The sequence below is a fragment of the Blastomyces gilchristii genome, assembly GCF_000003855.2.
Source record: "Blastomyces gilchristii SLH14081 genomic scaffold supercont1.24, whole genome shotgun sequence".
NCBI lineage: Eukaryota > Fungi > Ascomycota > Eurotiomycetes > Onygenales > Ajellomycetaceae > Blastomyces > Blastomyces gilchristii.
This window is the reverse complement of record NW_003101658.1, coordinates 55,157-74,239: the sequence shown is the minus strand read 5'-3', so window position 1 is coordinate 74,239 and position 19,083 is coordinate 55,157. Positions and strand designations below refer to the sequence as shown.

At 47.5% G+C, this 19,083-nt stretch overlaps 6 protein-coding genes across 6 annotated transcripts; 3 read left to right on the top strand and 3 right to left on the bottom strand.

Annotated features, from left to right (window-relative positions):
- Nucleotide 1: 1 nt before the first annotated feature.
- BDBG_08447 (tetracycline-efflux transporter) lies at nucleotides 2-3,318 on the bottom strand. The gene is made up of 3 exons (XM_002621029.2): nucleotides 2,180-3,318; nucleotides 648-2,088; nucleotides 2-585 (listed from the first exon to the last, which is right to left on the bottom strand). The coding sequence occupies exons 1-3, from the start codon at nucleotides 2,456-2,458 to the stop codon at nucleotides 524-526; spliced, it is 1,782 nt and encodes a 593-aa protein (XP_002621075.1). The 5' UTR covers nucleotides 2,459-3,318; the 3' UTR covers nucleotides 2-523.
- Nucleotides 2,745-5,038, top strand: BDBG_08446 (zinc-containing alcohol dehydrogenase). The gene is made up of 3 exons (XM_002621028.2): nucleotides 2,745-3,587; nucleotides 3,720-3,739; nucleotides 3,800-5,038. The coding sequence occupies exons 1-3, from the start codon at nucleotides 3,464-3,466 to the stop codon at nucleotides 4,724-4,726; spliced, it is 1,071 nt and encodes a 356-aa protein (XP_002621074.1). The 5' UTR covers nucleotides 2,745-3,463; the 3' UTR covers nucleotides 4,727-5,038.
- On the bottom strand, nucleotides 3,349-6,817 carry BDBG_08445 (ferrochelatase). Its single transcript, XM_002621027.2, has 3 exons — nucleotides 6,400-6,817; nucleotides 5,738-6,320; nucleotides 3,349-5,675 (listed from the first exon to the last, which is right to left on the bottom strand). The coding sequence occupies exons 1-3, from the start codon at nucleotides 6,640-6,642 to the stop codon at nucleotides 5,218-5,220; spliced, it is 1,284 nt and encodes a 427-aa protein (XP_002621073.1). The 5' UTR covers nucleotides 6,643-6,817; the 3' UTR covers nucleotides 3,349-5,217.
- A 328-nt stretch (nucleotides 6,818-7,145) lies between these two features.
- On the top strand, nucleotides 7,146-9,510 carry BDBG_08444 (ATP-dependent DNA helicase II subunit 1; the record flags this gene model as incomplete). The annotated part of the gene is made up of 6 exons (XM_002621026.2): nucleotides 7,146-7,214; nucleotides 7,293-7,904; nucleotides 7,964-8,810; nucleotides 8,887-8,990; nucleotides 9,052-9,279; nucleotides 9,403-9,510. The coding sequence occupies 6 exons, from the start codon at nucleotides 7,146-7,148 to the stop codon at nucleotides 9,508-9,510; spliced, it is 1,968 nt and encodes a 655-aa protein (XP_002621072.1).
- Nucleotides 9,511-10,784: 1,274 nt separating this feature from the next.
- Nucleotides 10,785-11,733, top strand: BDBG_08443 (teichoic acid biosynthesis protein C; the record flags this gene model as incomplete). The annotated part of the gene is made up of 3 exons (XM_002621025.1): nucleotides 10,785-10,934; nucleotides 10,989-11,167; nucleotides 11,271-11,733. The coding sequence occupies 3 exons, from the start codon at nucleotides 10,785-10,787 to the stop codon at nucleotides 11,731-11,733; spliced, it is 792 nt and encodes a 263-aa protein (XP_002621071.1).
- A 979-nt stretch (nucleotides 11,734-12,712) lies between these two features.
- On the bottom strand, nucleotides 12,713-15,782 carry BDBG_08441 (uncharacterized protein; the record flags this gene model as incomplete). Its single annotated transcript, XM_031723560.1, has 4 exons — nucleotides 12,713-13,939; nucleotides 14,015-14,119; nucleotides 14,184-15,649; nucleotides 15,710-15,782. The coding sequence occupies 4 exons, from the start codon at nucleotides 15,780-15,782 to the stop codon at nucleotides 12,713-12,715; spliced, it is 2,871 nt and encodes a 956-aa protein (XP_031580749.1).
- Nucleotides 15,783-19,083: the final 3,301 nt, after the last annotated feature.

Sequence of the window (19,083 nt, the reverse complement as noted above, 5' to 3'; positions counted from 1 at the left end):
AAGATGGCCCCATTGCTTGGCATGTACACGTGATGTGGTAACAATCCACGCTTAGGTTATCACTATAGGTAACTTATAGTTATGTTCTGAACAAGACGGAAGACCTTTCGTGAGCAACATAATTACTATTTGTTATGTACATGTACAAAAGTAATAAATTTAAGAGTTGTATATACAAGTAGTGAAGTATCATAGTGAAAAAGATATGTGCAAGAATCTCGAACTAAAGAAGAATATAAACAGGAAGAAAAGTCGCCTCGTCCACCGCCCCACCAACACCGCGAGATATCCTGGAAGCCACGACAAAAAGCAGCCAATAAATAAAATCAAGCCAGAATTCTAGTTTCTCTAGATACGCAACTGAAACGTAGACCCTTCAAATTCCCGGATTTACAGAACCCGATAAGAAGAGGTGAGAAGGGAGGCATCGGTTCGTGCAGATAGGCTGAAAGGCTACCGGAAAGGGGTGCGCAGTCAGTCGGTAGTATGTATGTACTTCGCGAAATAATATTAGATGACGCGTTTAATCCTGCTCGCTTGTTCCCAGGCTGTCTTGGCCTGGCTCAAGCTTGTTCTCCATATATACTAGCAAAAGAGTCAGTATAACTGTATCAAAACTGAATGTCCGGGCACATAGTGTAACATACCATGAGGTTTAATGAAAAAGGATGCTACCATTGCCAAAGCAATCGTAGCAGATAGGCACATAAATACAGCCTGGGGTAAAGTGCCGACAGTCAAGCTGTAAATCAAGTTGAAGATCGTTGGTGCCACCACGCGCGCAAGCGCATGAAGTAGACCAATCGCACCCAATAACTGGCCAGTCCTGTTAGCAGGGATATGCTTTGTTAACGAGGATGTGAGGGTTGGCGAAGCCATTGCACCCATAGCCGCAATCGCTCCAGAGGCCAGCAACAGCTCACCACTCCGTACGAAGCAGTACCCAAGGTACCCGACCAGGTCGAGTATCGTAGAGATCCTAATTAGGATTATGTCTAGCATATCGGAGCCAGTGTTGACGTGGCTTCTTTGACTGCGTGGACCACGGACGAGGCGAGTTAATGTCGGAAGAACCACAAGGAGTACAACTACTCTAACAGAGCTGGCTATGGACACGAAAATGCTTGCCTCGAAGTTCCCCCAGCCGAACATGTACTCGGAATATATCACGATGATCGACATGGTGCCCATCCCGACACCGAATATCACAGCGTCGATTGATGCAAGGATGATCAGATTGATTCGTACATTTCGAAGGGGAGGTCCATGGAGTGCCGTCGTGGGGCTGGGGAAAAGGATAGAGAGGGGTTTTAAGAGATTCATCGGGTTAAAATCCGCCAGCGACCAGGAAGAAAACCTGTGGAATTTGAAGAGACCTATCCCTTGATTCTTGCGATTGAGCAATTGGCGGGATTTCGATACTGACTCCGGCACAGCGAATACCATAAATAGCATGAAGAACACTAGGCAGCCCAGGACGGAGTAGAACACGATAAGAATATTGCCGGTCCATTTGATGAGATATCCAGCAATCAAGGGACCCAGAGCAATACCGCTAAACAATATGCCATGGAAATATCCAAACGCAACGTTTCTACTATGTGGTGGTACGCAGTCTGCCGCATATGACTGTGTCAGGGCCACGGCGGTCGTGACAGATCCGAACATTCCATCAAGAAATGCTGCCAGTAGCAAGAAATTCACTGACATCCCGCCATCTTGAGACGCCACCATCAGCATAACAAGCTGGCCAAGGAATGTACCAAATGCTGAAAGGGCAATGATCCTAGTTCTTCCATAGCCATCGGTCAAGACCCCAAGCCTAGGGCTTGCGATAGCTGCGAGGGTCCCGGCAATTAAATTCAATTGTAGTTGAAATCTCGAGGCTCGGGCTTGGATCTCGGGAAGTCGACACTGCGGGTTCTTATCTCCGAAAACGACTGGAAGAAAGGAAAATGTAGGGTCCTTTAACGCCTGATCGACTAAATATTCGCGGCAAATTAAAGTCAAGGCGAGATTTATCTGCGGTACAACGACGCCTCCGAAGGCAATCGTGAATGGAAAAAGGGGTGGAAGTACCCAGTATATCTACTCAAAATTCCAGAAGGATAATCCATAGATTAATAAAAAAGGAAAGGCATGAGATACGATATAAAATTGCCAAAACGGGTATCCTTACAGAAGGGCGTTTCCACCACGGTTTCCCGTCATTATCCATCCAGGGTTCATGCTGAGTTCCATTTTGATCGTCCGGATTACTGTTCTCACCTAATAACGGCGTTGTGATGCCATCATCTCCGAACAGTCTGGTGGTTTCTGTCGGCACAGCAGCAGCGCTCGCAGCTGGTATCCTCGAAGTAGATTGCGGCCTGGAGGAATGAGGCGAAGCAGCAGAAGAAGAAACTACCCATCGAACTGTCTCATCTTCCTCTGCTGCAAGTGTAGCCTCCGCTTCCATTGGTGCGGAGGAAGCTAAATGAAGGCGGGGATATCGGGAATATCTCAACCGATCTCGGCTCGTTGGGTTCAAGGATACATGTAAGGATAGTAATGCGTAGCGGCTAGAAAGAATAGGAACAGTTCTCTCACAACAATGGAGAAAAAAACAATATCGGGAATGCTGCAATCGTGTCTTTGCTAGACGAAAATCATCAGGCCATATGTAACTGGGAAATGCCAGATCATAAATAATGTTTGCTGGATACTGAGCTGGGAGGGCAGCACTAAATATTTATCCGGGGAGCCGCGGCTGGGCGTTGATTGATTTCTAAGCTCTCTGATAACAAACCACCAAAGAATTAACGTGCTATCCTCAATATCGGATATCTTGACTATCCTATCCAAAGCCTGAAACTCGCTGCAAAACATGCTCCCGAAATCCAAGAAAAGTTGCCGCCAGCCGATTGGTCCGAACCAGCGGGTCGCCGAACGGGATAGGAGAAACCTTGGAGCCCGAAGACATTCATTAAATACTTCATGCCCTTCGTTAATCCAGATCATAAATTCAAATGCGCGCGGGGATTAGGTGAATTATGCATATTATCGGTGATATCGTGTTATTTAACTGCGCCTAACTCCCTTGTTGTGTTTGACGGTCTGGGGAAGGTGTACAGACTAGAAGCAGGGCTTCAGCCCGAAATAGACTCGAAATCCGGAGGCTCCGATGTAGAAGAGAGCGGGCAATCCGATTTTGAACATGCTCGGAATATGCCTTGAAATCACTTTCTGGCGCGGCATGGGTACCAGAGAGTGAGGCGTAAAACGGGTTGGAAGGGTTGGTCGAAGAAGAGAGTAGTTATTTATATTTATATGGCAAAAGTGTCAAAGCGAGAAAAACGACAATCCTAACCCAAATCGTCTATTTATCCATCCATAGCTAACTAACTTATACATAAAAATAAATATACAAGTTACACCCAAACGTCACTATTATATATTTATATTCCAAGAACCTCCTCCAGCCATGACACAACCAATCCCCAGGACCACGAAGCAGTGGAGTCTCACCAGCCAGAATGGCTTTGCATCTCTTAAATTCACAGAGGAGCCAGTGCCTGAGCTTGAAGATCATCAGGTTTTGGTAAAACGTAAGTTGATTACGCACTTCCTTTAGCCATGAGGCGCGGGCACGAGGGAAAAGAAGCAAAGCCTGCCATGAAAGCGGAGGAGGAGGGGAATAAAAATGGCACCAGCTAAAACAAGTTGTTCTATATAAATAGTCCAAGGAGCGGCTCTAAATGTATCGTTCACGTCACTCCCACCCTTAAGACTTTCTCTCTCTGTTAACCAACAAAATTAGGCCCGGGACCTCCTCATTCTGCACGGGGTCTATCCAATTCTTATTCGACCCAACGTAGTCCCTGGCTCCGACGGCGCCGGCACAATCCTTGCCGTTGGCAAAAATGTCACCCGCTTCAAGCCAGGCGACAAGGTCACAACAACTATCAACCAAGCACACATTGCAGGTCCAATGACTGTACAAGCATCACGATCCGGGCTGGGCGGCACCTACCATGGCACTCTACGTACCGTGGGCGCGTTTGACGAGCAGGGACTCGTCGCGATGCCTAAGGGCCTAAGCTTCACTGAAGCTGCGACGCTCGGCTGCGCAGGGCTGACGGCCTGGAACGCCCTATTCGGATTGGCTGGGAAGCAGGTTATGCCGGGCCAGTGGGTGCTGACGCAGGGCACTGGGGGGGTGAGTTTGTTTGCGATTCAGTTTGCGAAGGCTGTGGGTGCCAAGGTGATTGCGACGACGGGGTCGGCGGAGAAGGTGGGCTTGCTGGAGAAGCTGGGGGCAGATCATATTATCAACTACCAGGAGACGGCCGAGTGGGGCGTTGCGGCGAAGGCGTTGACGCCTGGCGGGCTTGGGGTTGATATTGTTGTGGACGTCGTAGGCGCGGCGACGCTTAAGCAGAGTGTTGCGAGTGTGAAGCTGGATGGAATTGTCAATGTGATTGGGTTTATGGCTCCGCCACAACCTGGGGAAGGGGATCCGATGCCTGGGCTGATTGATGTTTTAATGGGCGGGTTTACGGCACGGGGAGTCTGGACTGGAAGTAGGCTGCAGATGGACGAGATGTGCAGGGCCATCGAGGCTAATGTCGATAAGCTGCGTCCTGTGTTGGATTCGAAGGTCTTTACTCTCGAGCAGACTAGGGAGGCGTACGAGTATCTGGCGTCTCGGAAGCACAAGGGGAAGGTGGCTATTGAAATATCCTAGGGTTTGTGTAATATCAGAGAGGTGAACTATTCGAACGCAATACTCGGGACAATAGGAAGAAACATTTCTCTATTTGAAGTATAAGAAAGTGATTCGTTGCTGAAGGACCCCTTCTCGTTGTTAGAGTTGGGGCAAAGAGGGATTAACATGGGTTGAATAGTAAATCCAATGGATCATAACTACCTCCGCACCCAGTGTAGATAGGAGTTCATTTCCGTTTAACAGGTACTGATATATAAGGATCAGGCCATGTGCACGTTGGTAATTGACATCGATAAATTTAATACGACATCCTTCCATTGAACACTGGGGTATATTTAATTAATATACATATTTTAGATAAAACAAAAAAGTGGAAATGATCCTCGGCGACAAATTCGCGCGTCTAACATAACACACAAATTTTTAAAATCGCGCACACATATAAGAATACATGCATGTAAAGCGTAACGAATTCACGAGCAAATCGAAACATTATTCCCCCACTCCACTTATCGTACAAGATTCGCGAGCTCAGGCCCCGCGAAATACTTCTTCTGCTCCAGACACCTTTCGCTCGTACAGCCCTGGCACCGGAGCGTCATCTGGCGCGAACAAGTTTCTCCGCTGCGCAAATGGGCCGCAGCAATGTCCGCAAGACCCTGGATGAAGATCGGGTTCCCGTTCAGGCTCTCAACTCGCTTGACGCCGGGGCTGTTCGCATCGTGGATGACTTCCTGGTCCAGTTCGAAAAGGGTTTCGATGTGGTCGCTGGTAAAGGCGATAGGAACCAGAAGAAGGTCCGTTTGTCCCTTTTTCACGTAGTTTTGAACTGTATCACTGGTTTGGGCTCCTAGCCAGGCTGAGGGGCCGACTTGAGATTGCCAGCAGAGGCGGTACGGGTTTGAGAAATTCAGTCGCTGCATGACTGCGTAGACGGTTGCAGAGACTTCTGCTGCATATGGATCACCTGCATCTTCAAGTCAATGTACTATTCTGTTATCGTGTGGCTTTTTTATGCAAATGCCATACCTCGATTTACAACGCTCATCGGCAAGCTATGAGCAGAGAAGAGGAGAACAACGTCTCTCCTCCGCTCTTCAGGGTATGTCGCAAGTTGCTTTTCAATATTCTGAGCGAACGCCTCTACCAAACCGTAATGCGTAGGCCATCGGTCAATGACGCTCCACTGTATGGCTCCCTCCGGTTCCTGTTCCCCAGTCACGCGCTTGCTTTCCAGTCGGTTTCGCCATTTCCACAGTTCGTTCAATGAGCTGCCTGTCGTGGAGCAAGAATATTGCGGGTATTGTGTAAACGCCACTGCACGACCTCCTTTGCCTCCGCCAAATCCATCCTCGAGCATCTGGGCATAGGTAGTTTCTGTCAAAGGGGCTGTGTATCGGAACGCAATGTATGGTTTATGTGGTGCAGTTTCTGGTGATATCTTGTCGAGGATCTTGCACATCTCCTTGCATTGGTACTCAGACCATTTTTTAATCGGCGATCCCCCTCCAATGGCCGCATACTGCTTCTCGATTTTGGGCGTCCTACGATGGGAGATGAGGGGCCCCAGGTATGACTGAAGCCGTCCAAGGGGTATTATGTCGGGATCTGCCTGAAGCACACAACTGCAGTCAGTAAAGATAAAAACAAATAAAATAAAATAAAACATAATGTAAGTTAGTTATCCTTACAAATAGTCTGCTCAAGTAATCGCCAACATCCTTTGTTGTTTGCGGGCCCCCCATGTTCAGGAATACCATAGCAGTCGGCCCCTTCGATCCCGCGGAATCTTGTGTGACAGGCGGAGCACTTGTTGCCATCCCGTGCCGTTGTTGGTCGCCATAGCTCGAAAGCGATACTGACGCCGTGGGCCTCCAATTCGCTCTCTTCACCGCCTTCCTGGGAAGCGCTGTGATGAAAGTTCGTAGGGACATTTCCGAAGCTGGTGTGCTTATATCCCTTGGTAATCAATCCGTTGTAGCAGTAAAATCAGTGTAGAGAGGCCGGGCATCGGGCCAGGTCGTGTAGCGGTGCTAACAATTTCCTGACTAGTAGGGAGGTTGGTCAATTGGATAGGGCGTGCGTCGGCCCTGCGAATGTTAAATGCCGATTCCCGTTGTTGCCGGCAAAATGACTATTCCCAGCCGTGGCCAATCACAAGCCGAGGAAAGCTAATTCAGAGACCTGGTTATCATGTGATCTGGCGTCTCTCCGCGTTTCTTGGCGGCTATTTCGCGCTGACATCACACAACGGGCGAGAAGGAACTACAACAGGCAGAAGCGAGGTCTTGAACAACTACAAGAGCGCGACGTGTTGGGGTTTTGTCAAAAAACACCACAGCAGCATCTTCATCCTTTTTCGTTCCTTTTTCGGTTGTGAACTATCTTACGACCACAATCATCACGAGAGTTTTACGCATTTCACTACCACTCAAAAATGGCCGATGAGACACCTTCTTGGCAGCAAGATGATGCACTCGAGGAGGAGGAAGACGTTGATGAAACGGTACAGTAACTGTCTATGTTTGATAAATCTTATTCCGTGGCTCAATTGCTCTCTTCCATACTAAATATTACAATACAGGGCTATAAATCTGTCAAAGATGCTGTCCTTTTCGCCATTGAGATCAGCGAGTCCATGTTGACTCCGCCTCCTGACACAGGCTCCAAGAGAGCTGATAAGGAATCGCCTGCGACTGCTGCTCTGAAATGTGCATATCATCTGATGCAGCAGCGGATAATATCAAACCCCAAGGACATGATTGGCATTCTACTATACGGGACAGAGGAATCCAAGTTTTACGACGATGACGAGAGCGGCCGGGGAAATCTGTCATACCCTCACTGCTATCTATTCACGGATCTTGACGTGCCAGCGGCAGATGACGTAAAAAAGCTTAGGGCATTGGTGCATGACGAGGAGGAGGCAGAACAGATATTGGTCCCGTCAAAGGAACGTGTCTCGATGTCCAATGTGCTATTTTGTGCGAACCAGATATTCAGCTCCAAAGCCCCCAATTTCTCCTCCAGACGATTATTCATTGTGACAGACAATGACGACCCTCATTCCAAAGACAAGGGACTGAGGTTCGCCGCAACTGTTCGCGCGAAGGATTTATACGATCTTGGCGTGACTATCGAGCTCTTTCCAATATCCCGGCCAAACCAGGAATTCGACAGATCGAAGTTTTTTGATGTATGTGTGTAATGGCTTCCCTCCATTCACGTGAACTTCCTAGCTAACATACAGACTAGGACATTGTATACAAATCGTCTCCGACAGATCCAGAAGCGCCAGCCTTCCCCACGGGCCAAACAAAAACCTCAACCTCAGGCGGCGATGGCATATCACTTCTAAAATCATTATTATCTTCGATTAACTCCAAATCGGTACCCCGTAGAGCATTATTCTCAAACGTACCATTGGAAATAGGGCCAGAGTTCAAAATTTCCGTCACCGGCTATCTAATATTCAAGCGTCAAGAACCTGCGCGGAGTTGCTACGTGTGGCTAGGGGGGGAGGAGCCGCAAATAGCCAAGGGCATCACTACCCAAATGGCTGACGATTCTGCACGAGAAGTGGAAAAGTGGGAGATCAGGAAAGCATATAAATTCGGTGGGGAACAAATCTCCTTTACTCAAGAAGAGCAGGCAGCGCTGCGAAATTTCGGTGAGCCTACGATTCGCATCATCGGATTCAAACCACTTTCCGCCCTCCCAATATGGGCCTCTATGAAACACCCAACTTTCATATATCCATCCGAGGAAGGGTATGTCGGATCCACACGCGTCTTCTCCGCACTTTATCAGACGCTTTTAAAGAAGGAGAAACTAGCACTTGTATGGTTCGTGCCTCGTAAAAACGCAGCTCCCGTTATGGCTGCTATGATTCCCGGCACTGCGAAGCTAGATGAAGACGGCGAAGAAATTATCCCGCAGGGCATGTGGATCTTGCCTCTCCCATTTGCAGACGATATCCGACAAAATCCAGAAACGAATCTCATCACGGCTCCAGACGAATTAGTTGATAAAATGCGCACGGTCATCCAATTACTTCAATTGCCCAAGGCACAATATGACCCCCAGAAATACCCAAATCCTTGTAAGTTGCACACCGATTTATTTATTTAGCTTGTTTTACTACACTGATTCAGCTAACTATTCATTACTCGAATCAGCTTTACAATGGCACTATCGCATTTTGCAAGCCCTGGCTCTCGACGAGGACCTACCAGAACAGCCAGAAGACAAAACGATACCAAAATACCGTCAAATCGACAAGGTTTGTTTCGCCCTTTTCTCCTCTAGGGAAAAGCTCCCCTTGTTAACTAGACTCCTCACAGCGCGCTGGTGAACACGTGATAGCCTGGGGTGAAGAATTAGAAGCCCAACATCTGATACTCGAAGCAAAACAACCAGCAACTTCCACCCTCGTCAAACGACCAGCAAGTAGGGCTCAAGAACAAGTCAATGGGGGGTCACGGCCCATCAAAAAGGTGAAAACCACCTCTGATGCCACGGGCGCCGATGAGGAGGTGAGAGTACTCTACGAGAAGGGAGCGTTGAATAGGGTGAGTTGATTCGTTAGACTTTTTATCTATTTGTTTATTTTTGTTTCTTCATATCTCTGCCCGCCTCCACTAGCTCATGTTTAGTCGTCTTCAAACTAACTAATACGGCAATGAATGCTGTAGTTGACTGTGGCTGTCCTTAAGGACTACCTTCAGTCCCAGAATCTGTCTACGACAGGTAAAAAGGCCGATTTGGTTGAGAGGGTGGAAGAATTTTTGGAGCAGAAATGACGTTTAGAGCTGGGATCCACTATCGTCGACTACTGCTCTTATTATATTGGGGTATTCTAACTTTTACCCGGTCCGTTCTATCTCTGCGAGTTTCCTTTACTTTGGAGTTTTGGAATCCCTGATTTATTATTTTGCGTCTTTCCCTGTTAGTTTATCGTGTGTTAGTTTTGGCTTTAAAAAAATCCATGACTGGTATGAGAACGAAAACGCAAGGCAGCTTTTACGGAATTATGGGAGTTATCTAGGTATTTTTCCTATTCATTCCAGTTATTGATATTTATTTCTTTTAGGATTACTTTTCCGCTGTCTGGCCAAATGAATTTATATTGGGTATCCAACCGTTCTGCTCTTTTCTATAATTTCCCCCGATGAGTCCAAGCTATGCAAGCTATTAAAATCCCAACTAACATCATTGCTACGACGACATACGTTGCCCATGAACAGTCTTTATGCTCTACCTTGAATCAAAAAGCTCTATCCACGTGCCAATACACGTATGATGATAAGCTGAAGGCAAGCAGATAGCGGGCCGGGAGAACACTCCACCCTCGTTCCTGCGAAACAACACCACCACCACAACGCGCATTTGTGGCTCACCAGGACTGTTTTGCTTGACGAATCGAACTAGAAGGGCCCCCCCCCCCTCTCCCCCCCCCAAAAAAAAAGAAAAGAAAAGAAAAGAAAAGAAAAGAAGAAAGAAAAAAAGAGCATTACGTATACATGCTCGCTTAAGCACGACTCAATTCGAGACGCCGATAGCAGGCTTGTCAGAGCCCAGCCGCGCATCAGTCTGCAAAACACGAGGTTTAGCTCAGTCTGGCAGGCGATCAGCGGGGAGCTTCTTCGTTCTGCTGGACGAGTGCTAGCTATGCCAGCCCCACGCATACGGGTTTGCGGAGCCTTCTAACGGGATACTGCAAAGGAGCGACCAGCGTTCCAATTGATTTTAAGATTAACCAGGGGCCGATGCGAGCAGATCGGCAGGGAACTAAAGGCCGGAGCCCGTGTTGCTAAGAAACTACGTATATCTGGAACAGAACAGCGGGTCGATGCCTATTTCTCAGAAATATATGTATATATATTTGAGATAACCCCCGTTAATCTGTTTCGTTTAAACGTTATCGCTTGTCCGTTCTAGGGAGCGAACGATGAATCGATAATACTTGAATCGGATAACCTCTCCCCAGTTATATCACATCGCGCGCCAAAGCGCTCTGATGCCCCTCACCCCTAAACCGGGAAAAACTACAAAATAAATAAATATCACCTCGAAAATGCACCTCTTCAACGGCGGCCGCGCCGCGCTGCTGGCACTCTACTTAACCCTCACCGTCGCCCTCGCCGCCATCCCCAGCAGCAAACGCTTCGACCTCTCAAAACCCTCATACAACCTCTTCCGCAGCAAAAGCCTCCACGAGAACCGCGTCCAGCAAAGCTTCGCCTTCGATAACATCAATAGGCGCCTCTTCGTCGCCTAGCTGCGCGACGGCACAGGCGCCACGTCCGGCGACCTCTGCATAACCCAGCTCGACTTCTCCGGCAAGTATCTGGGCTACATGCACCTGAACGGCTTCGGGCACGGTGTCACCTTCGGCGCGCAGGGCACGCGCGACGGCGCGACGTACCTGTGGACCGAAGTCGAGGCCAACGGCAACGGGTACGGCAAGAGGCTGGCGCGCTTCAAATGGAAGCACGGCAACACCTTATCGGCGTCGGCCGCCGCGCTGACGAAATTCACGCCCATAGCGGGCGCGACGGAGCGAGCACACGGCCTTCATCGACCAGCTGGCCAACCGGCTGGTCGTCCGCTATCAGCACAAGGGCGGCAAGCATATCGCCGCCTTCGACCTGGACGCTGCCGCCAGGGGCGACTTTGCGAACCCGCTCGTGAATTTCCCGCAGCCCGTGCTGGATAAGTTCAAGTCCAAGGTGTTCCAGGGGTATGCGGCGCACGGGTCGTACTTGTATATCATGACGGGTACCTCGTATGAGGCCAGTGACGGGGAGGTGAATTCTCAAGTGGCAAGTATTGATATGAATACAGGGAAGATCGTGCAGGGCCCGACGCTGACGAATGCTGGGTCGAGTCTGCCCTTCCGGGAACCGGAGGGCATGGGGGTTTATAAGACGAAGGCTGGTGAGGTGAGGTTCTTCTTGGGCTTTGCGACTGGGAAGAGAGGGGATCGGAGATCGAGTTTGTTTTATAAAGATGCACTGATTTGATTTGTATTGGACGATGACGCGCGTGGCATTTGGGCTTTTTCTTTTTCTTTTTCTTTCTTTCTTTTTTTTCGTTTTTTTTTTTTTTTTTTTTTTTATTTTTTTGAGACTGGGATCCACCGATCCATTTTCTATCGTTAACTAATAACCCGCACTTCCTTTCACTTGATACACCCATAGAAACAAAATCATACTTCACGAGAACTGTCCAAAACAAATACAAAAAACACAGCTATACACCTAGAGCCATGTAAGAGAGCGTCAATAAAATTTATACATAATCGATGAGCTGGCTAGATGAGAAGCCCTCACGTAACTACAAAAAATAATAATAAAATAAAATTAAATAAAATAAAATAAAATACATAAAAAAAACCATTCAATAAACCGCGCTCAATCCGAAAAGAACCCCAGTTACATACATACATACCTACATACATATATACAATACAGTGAAAAGCTCAACAAAGCCATGGAATTAGTAACTATGTAAAGAATAATGATTTAAAAAAAAAAGGGGGAAGAAAACAGCAAGTGAACGTCCGTGGCCCCAGGGACCTTAATTGACTACATCCATACATGCGTAGATCATGAAGTAAAATAAGAAAGAGGGAAAATAAGATGTGGTGGGTTGATCGGGTCAAAAAATGTTCGAACTTATGCATGTATGTATGTACTGTACTATTAATAGTATGTAAAAACCACGCACCGAAAATCGCTGCCAAGAAGGAGATGGATAGATAAAAAGAAGCGCCCGATTTATGATAATTTCTCTTCTGACCTGACTCCCTGCAAGAAGATTTTTTGTAAAAGACAAAAAAAAAAAAAAAACCAGACATTCGCTGCGCTGCACGATACAATGGCGGCGGTGGAAGTTGTACCATACATAACAGCGCAGCAGTGAAGGGGGAAAAAAAAGATGAACCCTTGATAATATTCAAGTTCAAATGGGGTTACAGCACACATCTGTTCGAAACCCCGGTTACTCATGGTATGGCGGCGGAGGGGTGCGCTCATGGGATTGCGATTGCGGCGGCTGCGGCTGTAGTTGTAGTTGCGGTTGCGGTTGTGGCTGAGGCTGCGGAAGGGGATGTTGATGTGGTTGATGTGGTTGATGTGGTTGATGTTGGGGGTACTGCTGCTGATACGGGTGTGCATTCTGCGGGCGAGGGAGGGGAAGTGGTTGGTGGTGCGGTTGGAGCTGTTGTTGATGTTGATGTTGGTGGTGCGTCGCTGGGTGTTGTGAGCCCGGATGGAGTGGTGGAGGTGGAGGTGGCGGGTGTCCGTAAATCGCGTGATGGTAGGGCGGGCCTAGCGCTACATGCCCAATCGGCGCGTGCATGTATTGTGGCGGCGGGGGAGGAGGGCCATGCGCAACATGTGGCGGAGGGCAGTGGGGAGGATAGGGTCCCGGGTGATATGCCATACTTGGTGGTGGGGGCAGGTGCGGATGCGTAGAGGAGAATGGGTCAGGGAGTTCATTTAGATGGGGGATGGAAGGGTAGCGACTTGAGGCGGGGAGGATGCGGCGTGGGAGGTTGGGTAATCCGCGTTGGGAGTCAGGTGGAGGTGGCGGTGGGGCCGGTTGGTGCTGAGTCGGAGGTGGGAGGAAAGACCGCGGGTCTGTTGGCGGTATCATCTGGCCGAGTACAGGCTGGGGAAGTATTGTTCTGTGTAGTCCGCGGGAATGTTGGTCTGTTGACAGTCGTGGTGGTTGATGCTGAAGTGGAGGGTGATATGGCTGCGGGGGAAGCTCTTGAGTAACACCAGGAAGGTTGCGGAAGGGCGCAAGCTGCGGGCCTGGTAAGGGAGGCCCATATGCGGGCTGTTGCGCTGGCCGCTGGCCAATGTCTCCCATAGCGACATCGGCAAGAGTACTCAGCGCCGTAGGAGGTTCTACAGGCATTGCATTAGAAGGTTTCCCCTCAGACGTCCGATCTTCTTCGCGCTGGCAAAGTTCGGTTAACGCCTCCGTAAGCTGTGAGATTCTGTCGCTGACAAGAACTGGTGGCCGTGCTTCTTGGGTTATCTCCTTTATTTGAGGAGAAATATCATTTTCGATTTTCGCTCGCTGTATAAAGTCTTCCCACCCATAAGCAGCCCGTTCATAGAGTGCGGCACCCTTGGGGTCTCTGACAAAAGAACTATTGAATCCGCGAACAGAACGTCGACGAGGAGCAATGTCTGCTTCTGATCCTGATTCGTCGGTCTGTAATTTTTCGTAAGTTTTTTGTTCTCTCCATATTCTAAACTGCCCATCTCAGGGTTTCCAATGGAGCCTTACCTCAGTGTGGTCGTCGTCCTCTGCCTGGCGACACTGTTCCACAAAGGCCATATAGCTCCCTTGAGCAGCGAGGAGATGCTCCTCTCTGATATGTCGGGACTTATCCTAGTGAAAGTTAGATCTTTGCAAGTTTGAAAAGGAAAGCAGCGGGGGAACCAGTAGCACTTACATGGAAGTTACTATTGACCCGTTCCTTGTTAGCCTCGAGTAAGGCATCCGCAGCTTTTGCACGCCAATTATATTCGTTCTCAATCACGTCCAGTCTCTTTTGCAGCCTAGCCTTAAGAGCCTTCATGACTTGATTATATTCAGGGACTGTCGTGTGTGCATTGGCATCTTTAATGAGTTTAGCTTCTGATCGATTCGCAATGACGGTAAGCGCGGTCCGCTGAGCCGACGCGACTCGACGGAACACCCTATCGAGTTCCTTTTGTCGCTCACGCAGTTGCTTGATGACCGGGCTGGGAGATACGGATATCTCACGATCGATTGGTTGCAGTCGGCCTCCACGGCCGCCTCTTCCAGCACCCCGACCCCGACCACCTCTCCCACGACCGCGAGCCCATCCTCTCCCTCTTGCCCTTCCTCTAAATCCGCCGCGTCCACGACCTCTGCCCGAAACACTTGGCAGTGTGCTGGCAGACAACTCTGCAGTTTCCGACGGGGTTGCAGCTCGGGAGCCTGATACCTCCGTTGGGGTGCCCTCCCTTGCTGCTAAAGGAGATTCCAGCTCTATTGACTGAGCAGGCGAATCCGCATTGCGGATCTTAAGAAGCGGAACTGGTCGCGTGCGCCTGGTTTCCGGGGCCGGTAGGTCTGTGTCACCATCGCCATTTTTATCATCGCCATTTCTCTCAGATGGGGACTGCATCCCATTACCAGAAGAAGTTGACATCTCTATTTTGAAATTTTTCGTGCGTGCGTTTAGGGTTTCTGCTGGCCCAGTAGTCTTGCTAGTGGAATTTCGCTTCCGTGTAGTCACAGGGCTGGCCCGCTTAGTCGCAGATCCAATGGTAGGTGTCTCTGGTATTGTCGCTGTATTTTTCCTTTTTCCAGCGCCGCCGTCTACGGACTTGCTTTTAGGCTTCGAGACCGCCTCAGGGGAAGAAGTTTCGACCTCGGTTTTATATCCAGAGCTCCGACGGCGCCGAGACGAGTCAGTCAAGGTCGATTTAAACGAAAATAATTGCGAATCAGAAATTGATTTCCTGGTGCGTATACTGGGCGATTTAGACGCAGTATCATTCCCATTCACTTCCCCGTCGTCGGAACCAACATGGATCTCGTGAGGCCCATTGAAGTTTGGTTGCTGGATAGCTGAGCCGTCGGGCTCCTCAGGCACTGAATCCATATGATGGAACTTGGAAAGAATCCTAGCAGATTGGCGTGTTGGGCGCGGTGTGTTCGCTTCCGCAATGCCGTTCTCATGTGCGATCTCTTCCTTTGCCTTCCTGACCCTTTTTGCGCGTGGCGTTTGCGGATCCGAGGGTGATTGAACAGGCAGAGGTTCATCATGACTACTACCATTTAATGACTTTGAGCGGCCAATATGAGCACGGGCTTTGCCTCTTGCTCGCGATCGCGAGCCGCCACGGTTTCCACCTCGCGCGCGGCTCGAGGATGAAGTAGATGATACTGGATGACCAGCGGTTAACAGGAGATATTCGCTATTGCGCTCCTGACAGTAATACTCACCCTGAGAAGAATCTACTGCAGATGCACTGCCCAATTCATGAGTTTGGTCCAACTTGCGCTTAAGGCCGGTCATCATGAGCAGGAGGTAGGGTTCTCAGAGAGTTATCTTTCACACTTTCTGCTGCAGGTTTGGATGAGGTCAGCTCACGTGATCAGGAGAGTTTTCCCAAGTTTGGCGCTGAGAAGAAGTATGAGAAAAAAGGTGAAGAAAGAAAGAGTACAGTACGACAAAACGCGAGGAAAAATAGAAAACAATGAAAAAGAACGAGGTAGGGAGTAAGGAGTAAGAAAAGAGGCGGACCAAGAAATCCAAAGAAAATTACAACCGGCGCTTTCAGTGAATAATCACTTCAGTAAAAGTAGCGGCGCATCCAAGTTGTTAGCAAGAAGAAGACAAGGAACGGTTTGGCGTGGTAGATTTCGCAAACAGCCACAAGAATGATCAGCAATCGAGAAGGTCCAAAAGATTAAATAGGTAGAACGACAAGGAACTGAAACAACCGAAAGGATAGAAGAAAAAAAAAGGAAATATTACAGTTAGAGAGGATGAAACAACAACTAACTTCTTCACTCCAAAAAATAAATAAACACACAGCTAAATTAGGGCCCGGCGATGTAGTAAGCAGGAGGAGGTCTTTAAAATAAAAAAGAGCAGCGAGAGAAAAACGAGACGAAAAGAAGAAAAAAGCGACAAAGACTTGATTTTCCTCACATTCTCATTGGTCGATGAGTTTTGGGGGGGGGGGGGATGGTTTAGATTTTTCAATATTTCACAGGGCTTTTTTAGTTTTTTTTGCTGCTGCGGGTTTTGGTGGAGAAGGAGGAGTAGTAAGGTAGTTTTATACTACTGACTGGCTGGCCCCCCGTCAGAATAAAGAAAATACGAAAAGCAAGGAATCGGGGGAACAAGTAAGGCAGGGGAGGAGGAAACAAGCAGGAGATGTGAATTTCATAGAAGAAGAAGATAAGATAGATTTCTTTCTCTCTGGTTTGCTCTAGGAAGAAGGTTGAGGTTGAGCGTAATATAACGGTTGTTGCTTCACAACAGAATTTATTAGGCTTAAAAGGAAAAGGAAAGAGAAAAAGGAAAAAAAAATCATACCACAAGTAAAAAGCAACAACGCACACAAAAGCGATAACTGTCAAGGCGGGCCTCGTAGGTAGTTACTGGTCATGCATCCATTGCATAAGTGGAAAAAGTAGGCGGGACAAGACTGGGAGGAAAAGGGTTTTTTTGATTATTATCAAGAAAGAAGTTTCCAAGTAGAAGCAACCGGGGGTGCGGATGAATAACGTAGTAAGTAAACTCCCTCACTCTCACCCTTTCCAGCTAGGGTTGTAGAGGTTGTAGAGGTTGTAAGGGTTGTAAGGGTTGTAAGAGAAACATTTGCCTTCCCCAGCACGAAGATGATGGCGATATAATATTCAAGCAATCTACTCCGTTACTTTCCGTATAACATAACTACAGCGTAAGGGTTAGTTAGGAGTTAAGGGGGGGGAGGAGGAGGAGGAAGATGTTAGATAGAAGAGAGGAAATTTTCCACCACACAAGCCGTAACTTATTAGTGTAAGTTATGTATTATTACCGCTGCAATCCATCCGGGCGGGTGTCTGTACGGTACGTACGGTAACATACATTATATTTTACCCGGCCCCCCCCCACCCCCTGCACATCCATTAAACCGTTGCCAGTTAACTCGGAGTTAGTGCACGCCGGGGCAGCGGTGATTGGCTGGAACAGCTTGTCCTGCGAGTTTAAGTTGGTGGTGGTGGAGTTTGGAAAACCTAACCTAACCTAACCTAACCTAACCTAACCTAACCCTGCTTGCTGCTGCTGCTGAGATATATATACTCCGTATATACGAACTGAACTGGCTGACTGGAGAATGAAGTAACTACAGTACGGTGTAAAAAGGAATTAGAGAGGAGTATTTGAGAGACAGAGTTGTGTATTGTATTGTATGCCATGATGAATATTATAAATGTATTTGGAGTGTTTCATGGTTAAAAAAAAAAAAAAAAGAATCTCTCAAGTCTCAACTGATCACCAACAGTGTAAGTTACTCCGTAGAAACATTAGAATAGAGAATAGCAAATCTCTGACCATTTAAATGCCTGCCACATAAACTCCACACATACATAGTTACGATAACAACCTACAGATGTACAGAGTAGTTCCACTGTGGACATTTCAAAATCTCCCCCTCGAAATTCCTACCTCTACAGTCTATTACGCAGTTGATTCACTTCCTTTCTTCCCGCTCCTCCTCCTCCTCCCGCTTTTCTAGCCCTTGATGAGCTGCTCATATGAAGTTTTACTTACGCAGTACATCCTAACTACATCCTTGTCATTTTTGACAATCACAAAGCAATCATTTGTATTTTTTGACAAATATATGACGCCTTTAAAAAATATATATATATAAAATAAAGAAAAGAAAAAGAAAAAGGAAAAGAACTCTGTCAGCGCAACTAATCTGTAATATCTGTGTAGAGTAGCTAGCTAGGAGTTAACTAGCATAGCATAACCAATATTGCAAATTTGCAATAATAATAATAATAATAATAATAATAATAATAATAATAATAATAATAATACTGAACAGCATGGCCATTGAAGCAGAGATACATTTGTTTATGTCTTCCTCCTCCCCCCCAGCAGGTGGTGTTAAAAGTGATGAGCACAACATATTTGTATACCTTGCTTGCATACTACTACTGCGTAATGTTGACTTGTTTGTGCTCATGAATCATACCCAAGATCTGTGTGTCCTTGCAATCTACGTTATTTATCTAGCACACACAAATAAAGTAATTATTTACAAAAGTCAATGATATCATGAAAAATTTGAATGTTTTAAATTTTATGTCTTGGAAAACTGCATTTTTGTCAGGTTGGGATAAAACCACTCTATTTTTTCTACAGTATGTCTGTCTGTCTGTCTGTCTGTCCATTTTGATTGATAAATGTATACTATACTGTTTCAATTGTCCGAGTAAATAATTCGAAAATAAAATAATAATAATAATAATAAGAGATAAAAAAAAACAAAAATAAGAACCTCTCAGATATCAATCGTAAATCTACCGTATTATACATATCCAAAATCCAAAGCAATTACTTCCGCCCCTACTCCCTCTCCCCTTATCCCCCATCTCTCCCAACAGAACCAGAACCAGAACCAGATCCAGATCCTTTACTCGACTTCCTCTTCCCATAATCCACCCAACTCCCCCTATTCCCCGCAGCAAGCACAAACCCCGGAATCGGCAGCGGCAACGCCAACCATCATCATCCCTACAATCCTCCCTCTCCCTCTCCCTCTCCCTCTCCCTCTCGACTAGGAAAGGATGTCCTCCAGAAACTAGGGCAA